At 41.6% G+C, this 22,654-nt stretch overlaps 1 protein-coding gene across 1 annotated transcript; it reads left to right on the top strand.

Moving 5' to 3' along the window:
• The first annotated feature begins 1,424 nt into the window (after nucleotides 1–1,424).
• Nucleotides 1,425–15,827, top strand: LOC141104652 (pelophylaxin-1-like). The gene is made up of 3 exons (XM_073594317.1): nucleotides 1,425–1,556; nucleotides 5,497–5,579; nucleotides 15,595–15,827. Exons 2-3 carry the CDS (start codon nucleotides 5,506–5,508, stop codon nucleotides 15,743–15,745), a joined length of 225 nt encoding a protein of 74 aa, XP_073450418.1. The 5' UTR covers nucleotides 1,425–1,556; nucleotides 5,497–5,505; the 3' UTR covers nucleotides 15,746–15,827.
• Nucleotides 15,828–22,654: the final 6,827 nt, after the last annotated feature.

Genomic DNA, 22,654 nt, shown 5'->3' with positions numbered 1-22,654 from the left:
TGCCTACCCCTGCTTTACAATCACTTTAAAGGATCACAACTGTACACAGATCTAAAAGTACCAATTATGATGATTTGTTCTGTTTTAAACTTAGGGCCAGTTCACACCAGATGCAGTTCCGTGCGCTTTTTTCTGCACTAAAAATGCATGCACAGTGTTTTCCATGTATTCCAATGGCTCTTGTTCACACCATGCAGTCAGTTCCCGGTCGGTTTCTGATGCAGGAACTGACTGGACACTGACCAGAAACTGACTGCATGGTGTGAACTAGAGCCATTGGAATACATGGAAAACACTGTGCATGCATTTTGTGCGGGAAAAAAAACTCACAGAACTGCATCTGGTGCTCTGCAGGAAACATATCTAAAACACACTGCAGTCTTTAATGTTCAGTTTACAGCTTTTTAATGTCAACAGTTTGGAGAGAAATACAAGATTTGGGACCTTGTTGCTGGTTTATAGCTTCTCTGTTGAAATGAAAACCCCCAACCATTTCTTGGGGGGGTTCAGTCTGACAGTCCCTTTAAGCAGCTCAGCAGATTGTTTCTTCCTGAAGCTTGTTGCTCTTCAACTTGCAATGATGGAAAGCACAGGGAGAGAGGAGAGAAGAAAGGATTTGTTGCTACTGCAGCCTGGACTGTGCCTGTCCCTAGCAGTTGGGCTAGTAAGGATTGTTTTTGGCCAACAAGGCTGATTGATTTAAGCCTCACTCACAGGACCCAACAGATGGGAGATACAATCATACAAGGCTTCTGGAGACCGAGGAAGAAAGGGCTTGAGACAGCTGTATGTGTGTGCTGCTGTAAGCCTGTGGAGACAGGGATCTGGACTGACAAACAGAATTTTTCACAGCACATTTACCAGCTAGCCAGCAAAAAAAAAAACTAAACTATTGTACTGTCTAACAATTTGCATTAAAACAGGTTTTAGTTACAAAATTCCAGAAGCCCAGCACAGCACAATAGCAGCTGAGCGTGTCCAATAAGTTATTATTAATTCTATTATAATTATTTAGGAAAGATGTTGAACGAGGCTGACAGAAGTCTGAATGATGTCCTGAGCACCACCATTGCTGGGGGCACAATTGGGGGCACAATTTTTTACCCAGAGACAACCTACTGAAAGCAGGATCTGTCCCTGGACACTGGGGATGTCTGCTCTCTCTATTTTAGGCAAAACTGACCAAACACTTAAACAGAAGTAAATAACTGCCCTGAATGGCTCCATGCTATATAAAACAATACAAAGATTTGGGCTGGAATTCCACATAAACTTATTATATATTAAAACTCAATAGCAGATCAGGAGATATTTGGGATGCTTAGTGGGTGATAATATTTGTCCCACATGAAGTAGGTAAATATTTTAATAAATACTTTAGATATCAGGTATGTGTTCCTAAGAAAAATGTGACGTTTAAGACAAACTTTATTTAAAATTTCTGTGTACTCAACTTGTTTTTCTTTGATTATATAAGCCAACCCCGTTCTTCGTAGTATAGACATTCACTGAAGTGTTCCAGCTGTCTACATTCTCAGCACCAACTGAACTATCCGGTAAGTAGATGCTGGATAATTATTTTATTATTAACTACATCAATATCGGGCACTTCCGCTTCTTCCTGCCCAGGACAATTTTCAGCTTTCAGCGCTATCACACTTTGAATGACAATTGCGCGGTCATACAACACTGTGCCCAAACTACATTTTTATCATTTCCTTCCAACAAATACAGCTTTCTTTTGGTGGTATTTGATCACCACTGGGGTTTTCTTTTTTTTTGCTAAACAAACTTAAAAAGACCAACATTTTTGAAAAAAAAAAAAAAAACTGATGGGCAATGATAAGCAGCACTAATACATAGCTCCCAACTGTCCCTGATTTGGAGCAATGTCCCTCTTTCCCTCATTCCTCCTCATTTGTCCCTTATTTTGATCTGATCTACATAGATGTATATAAAATGAACTTTGTATCTATCACAAAGTGTTTCCTGGTGCTACACCTGTCACCCGATTTCTAAATTGCTGCATTTGTAAAATCCAGAAGCCAATATAAAGGAAATTTAATGGTAAAAAAGCCCTTGTGGGTTTAACCAATCTTGTTTTTCTTGTATAATTCTCCTTTAAGGGGGCGTAGTAGGGGGTGTGTCCTATGCCTGCATACTTTTGCTGATAGGTGTCCCTCATTCCCATCCCAAAAAGTTGGGAGGTATGCCAACAGGTGGCACTGATGGGCACTGAGAGATGGCACTGGATAAGCAGCACTGACAGGCATTGCTGATGGGGCACTGATTGGCACTTTTATGGGCACTGATTGACACATTTATGGGCACTGACAGGTTACATAGTTAGAGGAAACAAAGTGATTTTGTGCACAACAATAATAAAGTGATAGTGGAGTGGTACTACAGTGTAAACAAATATTATACAAGTGATTAGATTAGATTTTAATTAGAATTAGATTTTGCAGCACTACATCTAGTTGTTTTTATTTTTTAGTAGCGCAGAGGTCCTCACATTTTTCATCTTTAGGTTACATAGTTAGTAAGGTTGAATAAAGACACCAGTCCATCCCATTCAACCTGAGAGAGTGTGGGTGCGTGTCTACAATTATCCCTATTTTTTATTTAAGGTACCCATATAGTGCTGTCAATTTACACAGGGCGCTCCACACGTACATTGCACACTCACATTGGTCCCTACCCTCAAAGAGCCCACAATCCAAGATCCCCAACTCACATTCATATAATAGGGCCAATTGTGGACAGAAGCCAATTAACCTACCAGCATGTCTGTGGAGTGTGGGAGGAAACCGGAGTACCCGGAGGGAACCCACGCAGGCACAGGGAGAACATGCAAAGTGACCCTTTTTACTGCTAGGTAAGAGTGCTACCCACTACACCACTGTGCCGTCTGTGAAGGTGTTCTTTATGGGTAACAGGCTGGCAGCTGATGGGCAGTGATTGGCAGCTGATGGGTACCTCTGATGGGGGCTGCACTGATAATCAATGTGCTGATTATCAGCGTAGACCCTCCTCTGACAGGGAGAGCCGCCGATAAAAGCTCTCAAAAAATGTTCAAAAAAATATACTAGGAAGAAAGAGAGTATTGAGTATGAGGGGGAACCCAAGATTAAGGCTGATATAATAAAATAGTTTAAAATCAGGATCAAGGTAATATGGTCACAAATGAAATAAAAATGAAAATTAAATTAATACAAAAATAAAAATAAAATTAGAATAATAAAAATCAAAATCAAAATAAAAATCAAAATAAAATAAAAATAAAATAAAAAATGAATGAAAATAAAAATAAAAAATATTAAAAAAAGAAAAAAATAAATAAATAAAGTGAAAATAAACATAAAAATAAAATAAAATAAAAATGAAAATAAAAATAAAATACAATAAAAAATAAAAAAAAAATAATCAAATAAAAAATAAAATGAAAGTGACATGAATTTGCGAAATAGTTGTTATGATCCCAGAGGATCCAAAATAGGTATGCAAGGACTTATCTGGCTAAATACTGCTCAATTACCTTATCATCTAGGGAGGAGAATATACCTCTAAAAATGTGTTAAAAAACAATTTAGATCTAAATCAATGTTCATTCCTATGGGTTGGAGAGTGTCTAATTGGAAAATCCATTTCGTTTTGGGAGATCTTATTTTTCTTATTTTCCCCTCTCCAGTGGCCTTTGATTTTGTCTATGCCATAGAAAATCATACATGTTGGATCCATATTATGATGGTCCCTGAAATGTCTGGGCCTTAGGTGTTGGTGGTACCAGAACACTGTAACCCCTTACAGTTACACTTGTTGGGCGCAGGAACGGGCCCTGCTGTGAAATAATATATCAAGAATTGTAAAACCGTTCTTGGTATTATTTATATGTTCCCAGATCCTTACATGTAGTTCTCTTGTGGTTCTACCCACATATTGTTTATGGCAGGGGCACTCTAATACGTAGGTTACATGTGTACTGTTACATGTAATAAACTCTCTTATATTGTATTTAGTTCCATTTGCCATAGAGGTGAATTCCGTTTTTTTCTTGCTGTTTTTTTTGCTAGTCCTACATGGAAGACATTTTCCACATTTGAAGAAGCCCTTAAGCTGGCTTGATATTTTTATTTGCTTTGGTGGATCCAGGGCATTATGTACCAATCTGTTTCTAAGGTTTCCACGTTTGAAGAAGCTCATATACTCACCTGGTTTTCTTTGCTTATCAGCACATATCTGAAGACATGTAGTAAATATGTTATTGCACCTTTATGCACATTCATGTATTAGTGCACATTCACGATTTAACAATTTTTTAATTTAATTGAATTTACTTTGTATACACCAGTAGTCCTTTGGGTTATTAAGGAGAGGTGCACAATAGAACAGCGCTAACATCTACTTTGCTTCTTTTTTCAAACTTTTATTAACTCCAATTCCTAAATATCTTATCTTTATTAGGAAATAATACAGTAGAAAGCTAACATTCATAAGATATATTACGTATAATGATTATTTATTTACACATAATCCCAAAAGCCTCATGCACCTTCTCTCCAAACCTGGGAACAAATTAAATCACAGAGACCATTATCTGGGGACTCTTCTCATTCATACAAGAAAAACCTTCTAGAAACCATTAGTATAGTTAGTAAATAAATAAAAAAAATATTTTCAATCTAACATCCTTTGCAATTTTTTTACAATAACCAACATCCTTTGGCAATGATTGAGTGAGGACTAGCGTGGATAGTACAGGTGATGCAACAAGCATCCCCATTCAAGGTAGACATCCTTGGAAACCATAAACAATGGAGATTTGAACTTTGGTTCTTGTGAATCAGCTCCAATGACATCTACGAACCTGCTGTGCTCTTCCTTTTTCTACTTTCCATGAGAAACCAGAACAAGTAAGGTCTGGAAAGCATCAAGCAAAGCCATGTAATTAAAAAACACTTAACCTGCCCATAATGTCAGGTGTACTGGATCTTTGGTGTTGGGTTAGAGCAAACAAACATTGAAGTTTTTATTGTATTGGAATAGGGATGAGCGGAACACCCCCCCCCCCCCATGTTCAGGGTTCAGTTTGCAGCAGAACATGCAAACAGGCAAAACATTTGTTCGAACACGCAAACACCGTTTAAGTCTATGGGACACGAACATGACAAATCAATTATGGCTCTCCCAGCAGAGCACGCTGTGATTGGCCAAAGCATGCAGGTCAGGTGCATGCTTTGGCCAATCATCATACAGCAATGCACTGCGATCTCGTAGTGCATTATGGGGCGTTCTGTGGCGCTCTAATTTTCCACGACCGCCCCATAGTTCAGTTCATTTTAGAACAAACCAACACCCGATGTTCGAGTCGAACCGTGGGCTCATGCCTGTATTAGAACATCCATTTTATGTGTGCCTAACATTAGGATGCCTCATGTTATTTTCAAGTTATCTTTTCAATTGTGTCTTCTTTCCATGAATCCAAATTATCCACAGAGCTCAAAGATGTTCACCTTGAAGAAATCCCTCTTACTCCTTTTCTTTCTTGGGACCATCACCTTATCTCTTTGTGAGCAAGAGTAAGTATATATAATAGTTATTTTTTAAATAGACTTTTAAGGCCTACTCTGGACAAACAGCTAAGCATATAGGTAAAATACATATATGAGGATTGTGGACTGTGGCCATCTCATCAATTACTTTTATTTTAAAAACACATTTATATTACTGGGACAGCAAGTGAGGGTCAATCTTTTTGACTGGGACAACAAGAAAAAGAAGAGTTTCTAATCCTAGAAATACAGAAAGGAGCACCAGACCAAAACTGGATTAATAAAGTCTAAGACAATTTTGATTGCTGGTGAATAGGTCACAAAAAAAAAAGAAAAAACAGACAGCATGTTTCAGGTACAACAACACTCCCCCTTCATCAGGGTTCAACATAGAATAAATCTTTGATGGACTTGGAGAAACATTGACCTCACAGATCTATATTAGAACCGGTATTGATCTCTGCACATAGAGCAACAATGTGACAGCAGTTGCTGGGTAGCAGAGTTTCTAATTCTTCCCTGTTTAAAACAAACCAAAAGAAAAATTTGACTGTTTGTCCCCTTCTAAAGAGACCCTGAAACCTACTTAAATGATTACAGGTGAGGTTAGATGTGATGATGTGAGCATGGGAGGAGTTTGGTTAAGTGTACAGGTGTGAGGGTGGGGGTGATGGGTGCAGGAACAGTGTTCAGAGTGGATGTGCAGGCACAATAATCAAGTGGGGGGCAGTGTTGAAAAGAGGGGGGACTCATGGCACCTTCCCATACACAGAGAGTAGCATATGGCTGGAGTACTCACCTGCCGGTCTTTGCTTAGTCCTAAAACCCAGCTCAGTACCTTTCCATCTTCTGCAGCCAATGGTTCCACAAAACATGTGCATGACAGTTATGGACTATCACCACAATGTCATTGCAATATTTCACATTTAATCAAAATGTCTTGCAAAACATTACATACGTTAGTGTGATGCAGTGCCATTCAATTAAATGTCACCATAACACACCTTGTCACTTGCACAACATTGTGTCTACTGTCTAAAAATGGTACATGGAAGTTTGTCCATTACTGCTTGTTGTACTGCTAAGCAGATCCATTGGAAGGTGCATGGGGGTGCCTTTTACAATTAATGGCACCACATTAAGGAGAAGAGCCATGGCAGCAGTTCTCATTCAGACCCCTGTAGCCAACATTGCAACTGTTCCTCAAACAAACTCCTGCAGGTAACAGTGGCTACGGCTACACCAACATCTCAGCACCGCCCATCTCTTTCTGGCAGCAACTGACAGACCAGGCGTATAAAGGATGACAGCGGAGAGTCCCAAGTCAACCTGACCTACAGTACAGGAAACAAAGGCACAGTCTTACGTGTTCCCTTATTAAAGGGCAATTTTTTTTCTTGTTCCATGTGTAGATTGATATTTTCACACAACCAGTGTTACAAAATTACACTATTTGAGAGTACAAAGGTCATTTACATTATTGATGTGATATTATCCATAGAATCCATAAATTTGGGTATGATGGGTCTCATACAATAATACAGATGGAGACAAATAATCCTAACACTGTACAAGGGCAGAGTGGAGGCACCAATATGAGAGATTTACTTTGAATGTCTTGGGAGATGCCCAACATCTTTAAAGGGCCAAGGTGTGGTAAAGGCAAGAGTATGGCAGAGAATGTGTAACAATGAAGGGTAAGGGAGGAACGGAGAAGGACAAAGAGGGGGAGGGCAATCAGGGGTGGGAGGAAGGTGGGAAGGAGAACAGGATAAATATATGCCAATGGTGCACCACCATTCAGGGGATCAAAAGGTCCAGCTAAAATCCCACCAGAAGATAACATGAGGCCCAGGGATATGACAAATATTTGTTCATTGTATCAGTCAGTCTGGCTTCTATTTTTTTTCATGCAGCACAAAGTTGATTCTTGACTTGGTTTTGGCCAAAGAAAAAGTGGATTATTTTCTAAGCTTTAGCAATTGTTTGGTTGCTGTAAAAACATGAAAAAGTAATTTGAACTAGAGGGAAAAAATGCCCCCTTGGGACTTTAACGCAGTTTAAAACATTTATTGATATAGAAAAGAGAAATACTTTATTGTCCAAAAATTCTAAAATTGTCATGTGAATATTAAAATCCTACATAATAGCTCTGACTAAGCCACATGATTCCCATATTGGAATAATATATCCATCCAAAAATATATGATATGAATCATAAAAAATTCATATAACAGCCCCTGTTATATTTATTTATTGTGTATGCATTTTTTATGATTGATAGTATATATTTTTGGATAGGTGTATTTTTCCAATATGGGGGATCATGTTTATTAGACATGTGCATTCGTTTTCGTCCGAGTGCATTTTCGTCAGAATTTCGGGTATTTTCGTTATCGTTTTAATAAACAATAACGAACGTGCAGAATCCGAAAACCGAAAGATCCGACATAAACAAATGATTTATTTTTGTTTTCATTGCAACAACAGTTCGATACAGATAGGAGATTCGACATGACGCTGACAATAACAATCTGTGTCCATCGAACCTGTGGTCGAATGTGCCTAACCTTAACTCTATTAGTCCAAGATTATTCTACATAGAGAGAAAAGATTTGACATAGAGAGAAAAGATTTGACATTATAGAGACAATAGAAAAAAAGGTTGACTGTACCTAACCTAACTCTATTAGTCCAAGATTATTCGACATAGAGAGAAAAGATTTGACATAAAGATCTGACGAAGCAGTCGCCGCGAGTGGACATTTATGGTCAAATGCTCCGCCCATAGGCTATAGAAGAATTCTAATGTTGGTTGGCTAGTAATAATAATTAATATATATAATTATTACTAGTGTCATACAACATTAGAATTCTACTATAGCTTGTAGGCGGAACATTCGACTGGAAATGTATGATTGCGGCGTTGTACAGTTTAGCTGCTCTGTCGAATCTTCTTAGAACATTTGACAGACACCATAAGCCTTCAATGACAGATTCGACCTTAATTATTTCGGATTTTCGGACAAATGCATTTTTTAATGAAACAAAATAAATAAAAACAAATTTCGGGAGTAACTAAATACATTTATTTTTCGGATGAAAACAAAATTCCGAAACAAAATATTTCAGTGTGCACATGTCTAATGTTTATGGCTTAGTCAGAGCTATTTTGTAGGATTTTAATATTCACATGATGATTTTGAAAATTAAAATCTTCTAAGAAAATTCTACCATTGTATGGCCTTCTTAAAAGGATACATTTAGAGGGGATTTCAAGATATCCTTAACCTTACTCAGTTAGGAACGTTTTTCCACATGTGGTGGACTTGCCCAATAGCATGGCACTTCGGGGAACGAACTATTTCAGATGATCTCAGAACTGATGGTCTCTGTGGTCCCTTTCTTAGCTCAATATGCACTCCTGAACCTCAAACCTCCAGGCTTTTCCAAGATTAAATTCAAATTACTTGATAAAGGCAATAGGAGTATTGACAGCTCATCTCCAAATAGCATAATGTAGAAGGAAAAAATGCCCCCTCTGGACTTTAACACAGTTCAAAATATACTACACTATACTACAACATTTATTGATGTAGAAAAAATATATACTTTATTGTACAAAAAAATCTAAAATCATCATGTGAATATTAGAATCCTATATAATAGCTCTTAGAATAATATATCCATTTAAAAATATATAACATTAATCATAAAAAGTGCATACATAATAGAGGCTGTTCTATGTATTGTTTTATGATTGATATTATACATTTTTGGATGGATATAATAATCCAATATGGGGATGTTTATGGCTTAGTCAGAGCTATTACTGTATATACGATTTTATTATTAACATGATGATTTTTAAATTTTTTTGTACAATAAAGTATATATCGTTTCTATATCAATAAATGTGTTAAATATTTTGAACTGTGTTAAAGTCCCGAGGGGGCATTTTTTCCTTCTACTTTATGCTATTTGGAGATGAGCCGTCAATACTCTTATTGCCTTTATCAAGTAATTTGAATTTGATCTTGGAAAGGCCTGGAGGTTTGAAGTTTAGGAGAGCTAAGAAGGGGACCACAGAGATCATTAGTTCTGAGATCATCTGAAATATTTCTTCCCAGAAGTGCCATACTATTGAGCAAGACCACCATATGTGGAGAAAAGTTCCTAATTGAGTAAGGATAAGGTTATCTTGAAATCCCCTCTACATGTATCCTATTAAGCCGGCCATACACTGGTAGAATTTTGTCAGAAGATTTTTAATTTTTAGAAGTTTCGTTTGATTTGCTAATGGCTAGTGGGTTCAAACTGATGAATGTTTTTGGCCATAATGGTGAGAAAATTTACTGAAACAGGATGGAAAATTTTGGTTGAGTGAGTGAAATTCTAACCATGAATGTGATTTTTGTTTGGAAAAAATTGCTAACATTGTAAAGAGCAAGTGCTAAAGCACAAAAAAACACATTTTAATATACCTGAGATTCCGTCCAAGTAGTAGGTCTGGAGGTCTAAAAAAAAAAAAAAAAGTTGACTCAACAATGGCAAGATTGAATGTCCTGATGAATGATTTCACTTTCAATCTGTTATTAATTTTCAAATAGAAAAATACAACTGGAACAATAATCCAAATGGAATACAGTACATACAAAATACAGAATATAAGTCCTCCAACATCAATTACAAGCTTATATAAAAACATTCTATAAAGATCAAGAATGACCGAGGTCCCCGCTGGGTGAACAGAGATGCTATTAATTATCTCCCGTCACCTTCATAGTCAGTGTAACAGAACCTGTTGGTGGTGTTCGGAACTCCAATCAGTCCGAGACCCATCAAGCATCCCAGCAATACCACATAAACCTAAGGAAAACAAAACATTGTATGTGATGTGATGTGGTTGGTTAAGACTGTCTTGCTTTATCTGGATAATTTAAGATCTACAGGCATACCCCACTTTTAAGTACACAATGGTGTTTTTTTTCTAAAGCTGGAAAGTACAAAATAAGGCTCACTTCTGCATAGAAACCAATGAGCTTCTAACCCCAGATTGTTCAATTAAGCTTTGGTTATAAAACCTGGAAGCTCATCATAGGCGTGCGCACGGGGTGTGCCGAGTGTGCCTGGGCACACCCTAATCACTCATGCAGTGTTTGTGTAGTCCCATGCCGGCTGTCTCCTGAGATCTGCCTGGGCTGCTGTGAAATGCTGCATCCAGATCCAAGCAATGTGTAGCCCGCGCTGAGACAGTATCACATTGAGCACTGCAGATATTGGGGCTTGTACGATCCGCTCAGTGTGCGACACTGTCATGTATTGTAACTGCATGCAGGGAGAGAGAGGAGCTGTCAGAATTCAGCAGGGATGTCCGGGTTGGGCGGGACTGAGCAGCTATCGAACACCAGCCAATAGGATGGGGTTTGGGTGGGCCACTAAGTGCTTGTGGCTCCCCCCTTTCTTAAGCAGCCCAATAATTGGCTGGTGTTCAATAGCTGCTCAGACCCGCCCACCCCCGACATCACCGCTGGATTCTGACAGCTCCTCTCTCTCCCTGCCTGCAGTTACAATACATGACAGTGTCAAACACTGAGCGGATCTTATAAACCCCAATATCTGCTCAATGTAATCTCCTCTGTCAGTGCTTCCAATCAGTGCCACCTGTCAGTGCCAATCAGTGCCAGTGCCGCTCGTCAGTGCCAGTCAGTGACAATCAGCGTCACCTGTCAGTGCCAATCAGTGCATCCAATCAGTGCCACCTGTCAGTGCTACCTGTCAGTACCAGTCAGTGACAATAAGTGCCACCTGTCAGTGCCAATCAATGCCGCCTTTTAGTGCCAACCAATGCCACCCATCCGTCCCATCAGTGCTGCCCTTCAGTCAGTGCAACCTGTCAGTGCCAATCAGTGTCACATGTCAGTGCCAGTCAGTGACAATCAGTGCCACCTGTCAGTGCCAAACAGTGCCTCCTATAAGTGCCAATCAGTGCCAATCAGTGCTTCCAATCAGTGCCACCTGTCAGTACCCATCAGTGCTGCCAATCAGTGCTTCCAATCAGTGCCACCTGTCAGTGCCCATCAGTGCCCATCAGCACTGCCTATCAGTGCCAATCAGTGCTGCCAATCAGTGCTCATAAGTGCTGCCTATCAATGCCCATCAGTGCCACCTATCAGTGCTCATCGGTGTTGACTATAAGTGCTGCCTTTCAGTGCCCATCAATGCTTCCAATTAATGCCCATCAGTGCTGCCAATCAGTGCCACCAAATGCTGCCAATCAGTGCAGCCTATCAGTGCCATTAGTGCTGCCAATCAGTACCACCTATCAATGCCAATCAGGGCCCATCAGTGCTGCCTATCAGTGCCACCCAACAGTGCTGCCAATCAGTGCTTTCTATTAGTGCCAATCAGTGCCACCTATCAGTGTCAATCATTGCTGCCTATCAGTGCCACCAAACAGTGCCTATTAGTGCCCATCAGTGTGACCAATCAGTGTCACCTATCAGTGGCCATCATTGCCGCCTATCAGTGCTGCCAATCAGTGCCGCCTATCAGTGCCAATTAGTGCTGCCTGTCAGTGTCCATCAGTGCAGTGCAGGGATGGGGAGATTAACTCAGCAGCCAGGCTAATTGTCCATGGAGGGCTGGCCTGGTTGGGCACAACTGAAATCTGTTGATGTTTATTAATGGCACATGCCAATCTTTAGTATAATAGGTAATCACCTCACTATTATATACAATTAACTACTGGAGGGAAAATAAAAAAGTGTCAGTAAAATGCTTGCCGCTAAGCACGGTTATGTGTTCCCACACCAAAAAAAAAAGGTGCAGCGCTAACTTACTAATCAATAACTTAACAGTAATGGAGGAACCCTCTAATGTATGGAAATCTCAATAAACTTCAATATTACCACAATACCGGTCTCTGATACACAACTTCACATATGATACACATCAAACTGAATTTAAGACATACTGTATAAAATGAAACTTAGCAGGGATTGTGGAAACCCCTCCTATAGATATTTGCTATACAGATTCACTTCAAGTGCAACAACTTTTTAGTTGGGAGGTTCCCTCCATTATAGCACTTTGGAATTTTTATTTTTTAGATTGTTACACTTAATTTTCTATGTTTTAGTTACTATTATATAATGTGCATTTTTGCACTTGAAGGTAATTTTCCACCGCCGTTGCTCATCCATGTCTTTATGGATCTTGCTTTGTGCACTGGTGCGCAGTCATGTTGGAACAGGAAGGGGTCATCCCCAAACTGTTCCCACAACGTTGGGAGCATGAAATTGTCCCAAATGTCTTGGCATGCTGATGCCTTAAGAGTTCCCTTCACTGGAACTAAGGGGCCAAGCCCAAGCCCTGAAAAACAACCCCACACCATAATTCCCCCCTCCATCAAATTATTTGGACTACTGCAAAAACCAAGGTCCATAAAGATATTGATGTGCGAGTTTGGGGTGGAGGAACCTGACTGGCCTGCACAGAGTCCTGACCTCAACTCCATAGAACACCTTTAGAATGACTGTGAGCCAGGCCTTCTCATCCAACATCAGTGCCTGACCTCACAAATGCTCTTCTGGAAGAATGGTCAAACATGCTCATAGACACACTCCTAAACCTTGAGGACAGCCTTCCCAGAGGAGTTGAAGTTGTTCTAGTTGCAAAGGGTGGGCAAAATGCAATATTAAACCCTACGGACTAAGACTGGAATGCCATTAAAGTTCATGTGTGTGTAAGGGCGGGCATCCCAATACTTTTGACAATATAGTGTGTGTGTATGTGTATATATATATATATATATATATATATATATATATATATATATATATATATATATATATATACACACAAACGTGTGTTTGAGCTTTGGGTGCACACCCTAATGCAGTAGGCTGGGCACGCCTATGAAGCTTATTGGTTTCTAAGCAGAAGTGAGCCTGATTTTGCACTTTCCAGCTTTAGTAAATAAACCCCATTGTGTACTTACAAGTGGGGTATGCCTGTATACACTGAGGTAGAGGGGGGGCCATGTCTAAACCAATGAAAAAGCAAATAACTGTTGGGACTGGTGAATGATTTTTCTGAATTTCCACATGAATGAAATTATAGTGGTGCATGGCCAGATTTAGCTATGTCCACTTACTGATGGGAAAGTGCTGTGCCATAGCGAACAACACATCTAAATGATTCCACTGGCTATTCAATAAGGGATTCAAGTTTTGTGTAGTATTCCTTTAGCATGTTAATGTGGTCATAGAATAATAAAATGTGGACTCGCGCTTAGCAAATAAATAAATGTGTGACTGAGGAGTGCCACACAGTGCAGTGTATACATAAATATAATTATGCCAAACTGTACCATGTACAATGTGAAAAATTGTAACGGGAACACATAAATCTCTCTAGTAAACAGTGCAATACTATAATACAAACAGTGCAATCAAAACTTCAGATAAAATCCATGGGTAATAAATAAAACAGAAAATAAATCATAAAGGTCCATATGGGAGAAACCCAAAAGGTGATGTACAGTCCTAGGTGATTCAAAATAAGGTAGAATCATGAATGTGTGGGTCCACCACCAAAAGAAAGGGGAGCCTGGCCGCTTACCGGAACCCCATGACCCCCCGTTACAGAGGGTCTAAATGGGCATTGAGATCCTGCTAGTCTGGAACTCCCACGAATGAGGATGGAACTTGGAAGGGCGTCAAGGACTGTGATGAAAATGGACGAATCCCCAAGGAGACTCAGCTCTCAGCATTATGTAGTCATCATAGGAAAAGAAAAAGGGAGGGCTCCCATAGTGTAAAATCAAAGGTGGTTTATTAAAGTAAAAAAACATAAACACTCACATGTAGGTATAAAATCGTCATCAATAAAAGAACAACCTGTGGCACCGGCCGGATGGCCACAGGTAGCCCGTCCTGCTGGGTATACAGCGACAGTGGGAGGTGGCGCGATGAAGCCGCTCAGCCCTACGCTGCGTTTCGCAATAAGTTTGCGTCTTCCAGGGGCACGAGCTGCTCATAAGGGAGGTGATGCGATGAGCAGCTCGTGCCCCTGGAAGACGCAAACTTATTGCGAAACGCAGCGTAGGGCTGAGCGGCTTCATCGCGCCACCTCCCACTGTCGCTGTATACCCAGCAGGACGGGCTACCTGTGGCCATCCAGCCGGTGCCACAGGTTGTTCTTTTATTGATGACGATTTTATACCTACATGTGAGTGTTTATGTTTTTTTACTTTAATAAACCACCTTTGATTTTACACTATGGGAGCCCTCCCTTTTTCTTTTCCTATGATGACTACATAATGCTGAGAGCTGAGTCTCCTTGGGGATTCGTCCATTTTCATCACAGTCCTTGACGCCCTTCCAAGTTCCATCCTCATTCGTGGGAGTTCCAGACTAGCAGGATCTCAATGCCCATTTAGACCCTCTGTAACGGGGGGTCATGGGGTTCCGGTAAGCGGCCAGGCTCCCCTTTCTTTTGGTGGTGGACCCACACATTCATGATTCTACCTTATTTTGAATCACCTAGGACTGTACATCACCTTTTGGGTTTCTCCCATATGGACATTTATGATTTATTTTCTGTTTTATTTATTACCCATGGATTTTATCTGAAGTTTTGATTGCACTGTTTGTATTATTGCACTGTTTACTAGAGAGATTTATGTGTTCCCGTTACAATTTTTCACATTGTACATGGTACAGTTTGGCATAATTATATTTATGTATACACTGCACTGTGTGGCACTCCTCAGTCACACATTTATTTATTTGCTAAGCGCGAGTCCACATTTTTTTCTTTCGCATTTTTTGTTGTGTTTGTGTCACAATTTAGGACATCGCAGCTTTATGTCATTTATTCTGTAGAAATTTGAAGCGCAATTATTTATTGTTTTTTTTTTTGTCATAGAATAATAGTCAATGTGGCCTAAAAATACACATTTTTGGTCCCAGTGAAATACAGTTTTTGTGTAATAATCAATGTTGTTTTATGTAACAATAACTATGTCTTCTCACAGGAGAGGTGCTGATGAAGACAATGGAGGAGAAATGACAGAGGAAGAAGTAAAAAGAGGTCTCTTCTTGGATACGCTTAAGGGTGCAGCCAAGGATGTAGCCGGGAAATTGCTGGAAGGTCTAAAATGTAAAATTACTGGATGTAAACCCTGAATTGGAAGTCCCCTGATGTGGAATATCATTTAGCTATGAAAATGCTAAATGTCTAATAAAAAATAAATATATATCACATGCACTGTGTTTTCTTTTCTTTTTATTTATTTTTATTTTTTTTATATGATGAACCTATTTTAATTGGGGAAAATATAGTTCTTTTTGCCCTTTCAAGGCTATGTAATCACTTATCAACTTTCAGTTGGATCCATCAGCCCCACTGATCCAGATAGATGCGTCACTTTATCTAATCAATAAAAAATCATACAGAATATATCAGCCAATGCTTACTCTCAGGTCAGGTTTACACCAGTACAGTGCAGTCTAGCATGTTGGTTCCATGTATTTTTTTTACATTTTCCCATGCATTGCTTGTAGGGCAGCCCTTTCATTTCAATGAATTTCCATACCTGTGAGAAACACTTCATATCCTTTTTATTCACAACTGGGAAATGCTTACAGGTACTTGATTCGGTACCATGCACACAATGGTTTCTATGCATTTCCTTCACAGGTTGGACAATGTTTTTCCTAAGTTGGCAGGTTGGGTATTATGCCCGCACAAGTTGGGGACAGGGCAGGGAGGGGAATTGTATTTTCTATTGGTTAGAGACATGTAGGTACACTGTACAGATCGGAGACAAATGGTACAGTAAACTAAATAGAATATTACTGAGTGTTCTTCCTCTACACTTTTCATGCATAGATATAAGCTGTGGTATTGACGCAGAGAACCCTGGAGCCTCATAATTTTTCTTGCATGATCTATGGCCTCTTTGAAACCCTTCACTTGAATGTTCGAGGCATGAACAATAAAATTAAGAGATCAGTTATATTCTCCTTCCTTAACCACTTGCCTACAGGGCACTTCCACCCCCTTCCCGCCCAAGACATTTTTCAGCTTCCAGCAATGTTGCACTTTGAATGACAATTGCGCGGTCATGCTACACTGTACCCAAACACATTTTTTATCATTTTCTTCACAAAAATAGAGCTTTCTTTTGGTGGTATTTAATCACTGCTGTTTTTTTTTTTTTTTTTTTACAAAAAAAAGACCAAAAATTTTGAAAAAAAAATGTTTTTTTACTTTTTTTCTGTCAGTAAATTTTATAACTAAGTTATTTTATCAGTTCACTGATGTGTACTGATTAGGCAGCACTGATGGGCACTGATAGGCTGAACTGGTGGGCATTGATGAGGTGGCACTTATGGGCACTTATTAGGTGGCACTGATGAGGAGGCACTAATATCCCACACTTATGGGCACTGATAGGTGGCACTGATATGCGGCACTGATGAGCACTGATAGGCGGCACTGATGGGCACTGTTAGGTGGCACTTATGGGCACTAATAGTCGGCACTGGTGGGCACTGATAGGCGGCATGGGTGGGCACTGATAGGTGGCATGGACAGGAGGTACTGATGGGCAAGGATGGGCATTGATGAGAGGCACTGATGAGGCAGCATGGATAGGCAGTACTGATGGGCACTGATGGGCATTGGTGGGTGGCACTGATGGGCTGGGCGACACTGATAGGCATTACTGATGGGCATTGATTGACAGCAGTGATGGGTATTGATGGGCAGCACTGATAGGCAGCACTGACTGGTATCGCTAATGGGCACTGATTGCTGCAACTGATGGGCACTGATAGCTGGCATTGGTGGGCAATGGTGGGCACTGATTTGTGACAATATTTTACAATATTGTAATCAGGGCACTGATCATCAGTGACCTGATTACATTCCTAGCTGTACCCTGTGAGGAGATGCCACTGATCGGCACTACCCATCCCTGACCATTCCAAGTATTCACCCTTTATCACCACTCTCTGAACTCGCCCTTGTAGGCGGTTTTCAATCCATGTACTCACCCTATGGTCCATGCCAATGGACCTTATTTTGTACAGTAAACATTTATGGGGAACTGTCAAATGCTTTTGCAAAATGCAGATACACCACGCCTACGGGCCTTTCTTTATCTAGATGGAAATTCACCTCATAGAAGGTTAATAGATTGGTTTGGCAAGAATGGTTCTTCATGAATCCATGCTAATGATACAGTTTTTATTACTAAAATCTTGTATATAGTCCCTTATCATCCCTTCCAAGAGTTTACATACTATTAATGTTAGGCTAACTGGTCTGTAATTCCCATAGATGTATTTTGGGCCCTTTTTAAATATTGGTGCTATATTTTCTTTTCTCCAATCTGCTGGTATCATTCCAGTCAGTAGACTGTCAGTAAAAATTAGGAACAATGGTCTGGCAATTACTTGACTCCCTAAGTACCCTCGGGTGCAAGCCATCTGGTCCCTGTGATTTATTAATGTTAAGTTTCCCAAGTCTAATTCTAATTCTGTCCTCTGTTAGCCATGAGGGTGCTTCCTGTGATGTGTCATGAGTAGGGATGAGCCGAACACCCCCCGGTTCAGTTTGCACCAGAACTTGCGAACAGACCAAAACTTTGCACGAACATTAGAACCCCATTGAAGTCTATGGGACTCGAACGTTCAAAATCAAAAGTGCTCATTTTAAAGGATAATTTGCATGGTATTGTCCTAAAAAGGGATTGGGGACCCGGGTCCTGCCCCAGGGCACATGTATCAATGCAAAAAAAAGTTTTAAAAATGGACGTTTTTTCGGGAGCAGTGATTTTAAAATAAATAAATGAATGAAATGAATAAAAATGTAATATTCCTTTAAATTTCGTCTATAGTATGCCTGTAAAGGGGCGCATGTTTCCCGTGGTTAGAACAGTCTGACAGGAAAATTACATTTCAAAGGAAAAAAGTCATTTAAAACTATTCGCTGCTATTAATGAATTTAAAAACTGCATGGAATTTCCCCACAGGGGAACCCCAAATCAAAAAAAAAAAAAAACTGGCGTGGGGGTCCCTCTAAATTCCATACCAGGCCCTTCAGGTCTGGTATGGATATTAAGGGGAACCCCACGCCAAAGTTTTTAAAAAAATGACGTAGGGGTACCCCTCAAAATTCATACCAGATCCTTCAGGTCTGGTATGGATTTTAAGGGGAACCCCGCACCAAAATTAACCACTTCAATACGGGGCACTTAGACAACCTCCTGCCCAGACCAATTTTCAGCTTTTAGCGCTGTCGCAGTTTGAATGACAATTGCGCGGTCATGCTACACTGTACCTAAACTACATTTTTATCATTTTGCTCCTACAAATAGAGCTTTCTTTTGGTGGTATTTGATCACCTCTGCGGTTTTTATTTTTTGCTAAACAAATAAAAAAAGACCGAAAATTTTGTAAGACCGAAAATAAGTACGTTTTCTCTCTCACTGATGGGCACTGATAAGGTGGCACTGACAGGCACTGATACGGTGGCACCGATGAGGTGGCACCAATGAGTGGGCACTGACGGGCACTGATGATGGACACTGATATGCGGCACTGATGGGCACTGATAGGCGACACTGATGGGCACTGATGGGCACTGATAGGCAGCACTGATGGGCACTGATGGGCACTGATACGTGGCACTGATACGCAGCACTGATATGCGGCACTGATAGGCATCCCTGGTGGCACTGGCAGTGGTAGGCATTGGAGTGGGCACTGATTGGCAGCTGCCTGGGCACAGATTGGTATTTCCCTGGTGGTCTAGGGGGCATACCTGGTGGTCCATGTGGAGGCCATCCTGGTGGTCCTGGGCGGTTTCCCTGGTGGTCCTGGGTAGGATCCGAGGGGGGGCTGTGCTGATAAACAATCAGCACAGACCCCCCCTGTCAGGAGAGCAGCCGATCGGCTCTCCTCTACTCACGTCTGCCAGAGGCGAGTGAGTAAAAGCCGATCACCGGCTCTTCCTATTTACATCGTGATCAGCCGTGATTGGACACGGCTGATCACGTGGTAAAGAGTCTCTGTCAGAGACTCTTTACCTAGATCGGTGTTGTGGGGTGTCAGACTGACACCCAGCAACAACGATCGCCGCGATGCGCGCCCCCGGGGGCGCGCAGCGGCTCGATATCCTGATCACGTCATATGACGTCCGGTCAGGAATATCAAACCACTTTGCTGCCATCATTTTGTAATAGGGCGGGTGGCAAGTGGTTAAAAAAAGAAATTGACGTGGGGTCCCCCCAAAAATCCATACCAGACCCTTATCCGAGCACGCAACCTGGCAGGCCGCAGCAAAAGAGGGGGGACGAGAGAGCGCCCCCCCTCCTGAACCGTACCAGGCCACATGCCCTCAACATTGGGAGGGTGCTTTGGGGTAGCCCCCAAAACACCTTGTCCCCATGTTGATGAGGACAAGGGCCTCATCCTCACAACCCTTGGCCGGTGGTTGTGGGGGTCTGCGGGCGGGGGCTTATCAGAATCTGGAAGCCCCCTTTAACAAGGGGACCCCCATATCCCGCCCCCCCTGTGGTACCCTACCATTTCACAAAAAAACTGTCAAAAATGTTAAAAATGACAAGAGACAGTTTTTGACAATTCCTTTATTTAAAGTCTTCTTTTTTCCATCTTCTATCTTCTTTCTTCTATCTTTCTTCAGTTTCTTCCTCCATCTTCTTCTTCCTCCGATCCTCTGCTTCTTTCTCCGGTGTTCTCGTCCGGCATCTCCTACTGCGGCATCTTCTTCTCTTCATCTTCTTCTCTTCGTCTTCTTTTCTTCATCTTCTTCTCTTCATCTTCCTTTCAGGCCGCTCCGCATCCATGATTGGATGGGAGGCTCCCGCTGTGTGACGCTTCTCTCTTCATCTTTTTCTCTTCATCTTTTTCTCTTCATCTTCTTCTCTTCATCTTCTTGTCTTCATCTTCTTGTCTTCATTTTCTTTTCTGGCCGCTCCGCATTTATGATGGCATGGTGGGAGGCTCCTGCTGTGTGATGCTTCTCCTCTTCTGACAGTTTTTAAATAATGGGGGCGGAGCCTCCCGGTGACCACGCCCCCCTCTGATGCACGGGAACTTGACGGGGACTTCCCCATCATGGGGAATGCCACAGGGAAGTCCCCGTCAAGTCCCCGTGCGTCAGAGGGGGCAGGGTCACCGGGTGGCCCCGCCCTCCGCTATTTAAGAACATTCAGAAGACGAGAAGCGTCACACAGCGGGAGCCTCCCTCCATTCCATCATGGTTGTGGAGCGGCCCGAAAAGAAGATGAAGACAAGAAGATGAAGACAAGAATTTGAAAAGAAGAAGGTAAAGAGAAAAAGATGAAGAGAGAAGCGTCACACAGCGGGAGCCTCCCATCCAATCATGGATGCAGAGCGGCCCGATAAGAAGATGAAGAGAAGAAGATGAAGAGAAGTAGAACACTGGAGAAAGAAGCAGAGGATCGGAGGAAGAAGAAGATGGAGGAAAAAACGAAGGAAGATAGAAGATGGAAAAAAGAAGACTTTAAATAAAGGAATTGTCAAAAACTGTCTCTTGTCATTTTTAACATTTTTGACAGTTTTTTTGTGAAATGGTAGGGGTACCCTTGCCATTTCACACAGGGGGGGGCAGGATTTGGGGGTCCCCTTGTTAAAGGGGGTATCCACATTCCGATAAGCCCCCTGCCCGAAGACCCCCACAACCACTGGCCAAGGGTTGTGGGGATGAGGCCCTTGTCCTCATCAACATGGGGACAAGGTGTTTTGGGGGGCTACCCCAAAGCATTCTCCCAATGTTGAGGGCATGTGGCCTGGTACGGATCAGGAGGGGGGCACTCTCTTGTCCCCTCTCTTTTCCTGCAGCCTGCCAGGCTGCGTGCTTGGATAAGGGTCTGGTATGGATTTTTGGGGGGCCCCACACCATTTTTTTTTTAATTTTGGCGCGGGGTTCCCCTTAAAATCCATACCAGACCTGAAGGTTCTGGTATAGAATTTGAGGGGGACCCCCAAGCCATTTTATTTAAATCTATTTTTTTTTTAAATTTGGTTTGTGGTTCCCCTTAATATTCATACCAGACCCAAAGGGCCTGGTAATGGACTGTTGGGGAATCCCATGCCGTTTTGAAAGGAATATTTCACTTTTATTGTTTCACTTTAAGCATTATGAAAATTACTGCTTCCGATACATGTTCCCTGGGGCAGAACACCCCTAATTGTCCACTATTCATCGAACAGGCGAACACCTAATGTTCGAGTCGAACTTATGTTCGACTCAAACATCGGGCTCATCCCTACTCCAGACCCTGATAAATCTGCAAACCATCCCCTCCACTCAGATACAACACTCTGGAGCCCTGCATTAGTGCAAACCCTGTGTCATGTTTCCCTATAATAACACAGTGGCAGGACTAAGCACTGTCACAATACATACATGCATGCAGTAAATATTTTTTTAAATTTTCACAATGCTAATATTTAGCACTATTAAAGTAGTTACAAAGCCACTTGTTATGTCTCTACAATCCCCTCTGTTAGATAAGATGTGCTCCACTGAATGTTCTTTATTAAAAAAAAGCTGAATTATACCTTATATCAGAGCATTTCCCATTGCGCATGTGACTCCTCGGCTCTCTCCTCTCCACGTCTGACAGATACAGTGGGAGGGGCCAAGAACTCCCACTTACGTTGGCTAAAAAGAGGGGAGGAGAGGAGGAGAGAGCCTAGGAGTCACGTGAGTGCCGGTGTTCTGCCGAGAAAGTTCCGCTCGGCGGATTAGTTCCCCCCTCTACTGCGCATGCGCAGTAGAAGCCGGCGGAAATAGCCGAAGCGGAACAGCTGAAAATCAGCTGTACACGGCGCCTGTAAGAGGGCCCCTTGCGGGCTCGCTTCGCTCGCCACGCTTCGGGCACGGCCTCGCTGCGCTCGGCACTTTTAGATTCCCCCTCTAGGTCCACTTGGATAGTGGGGAAGGAACCTGGACCCAGAGCGCAGGCGCCGTGTACAGCTGATTGAAGCGTTTGAGCTTCGGCTATCTCCGGCGGCCGACAGTAGTACGTACTGCGC

This window comes from Aquarana catesbeiana, linkage group LG08, assembly GCF_042186555.1.
Source record: "Aquarana catesbeiana isolate 2022-GZ linkage group LG08, ASM4218655v1, whole genome shotgun sequence".
Lineage (NCBI taxonomy): Eukaryota > Metazoa > Chordata > Amphibia > Anura > Ranidae > Aquarana > Aquarana catesbeiana.
Note: the sequence above shows the minus strand (reverse complement) of the source record. Positions and strands in the feature narration are given on the sequence as shown.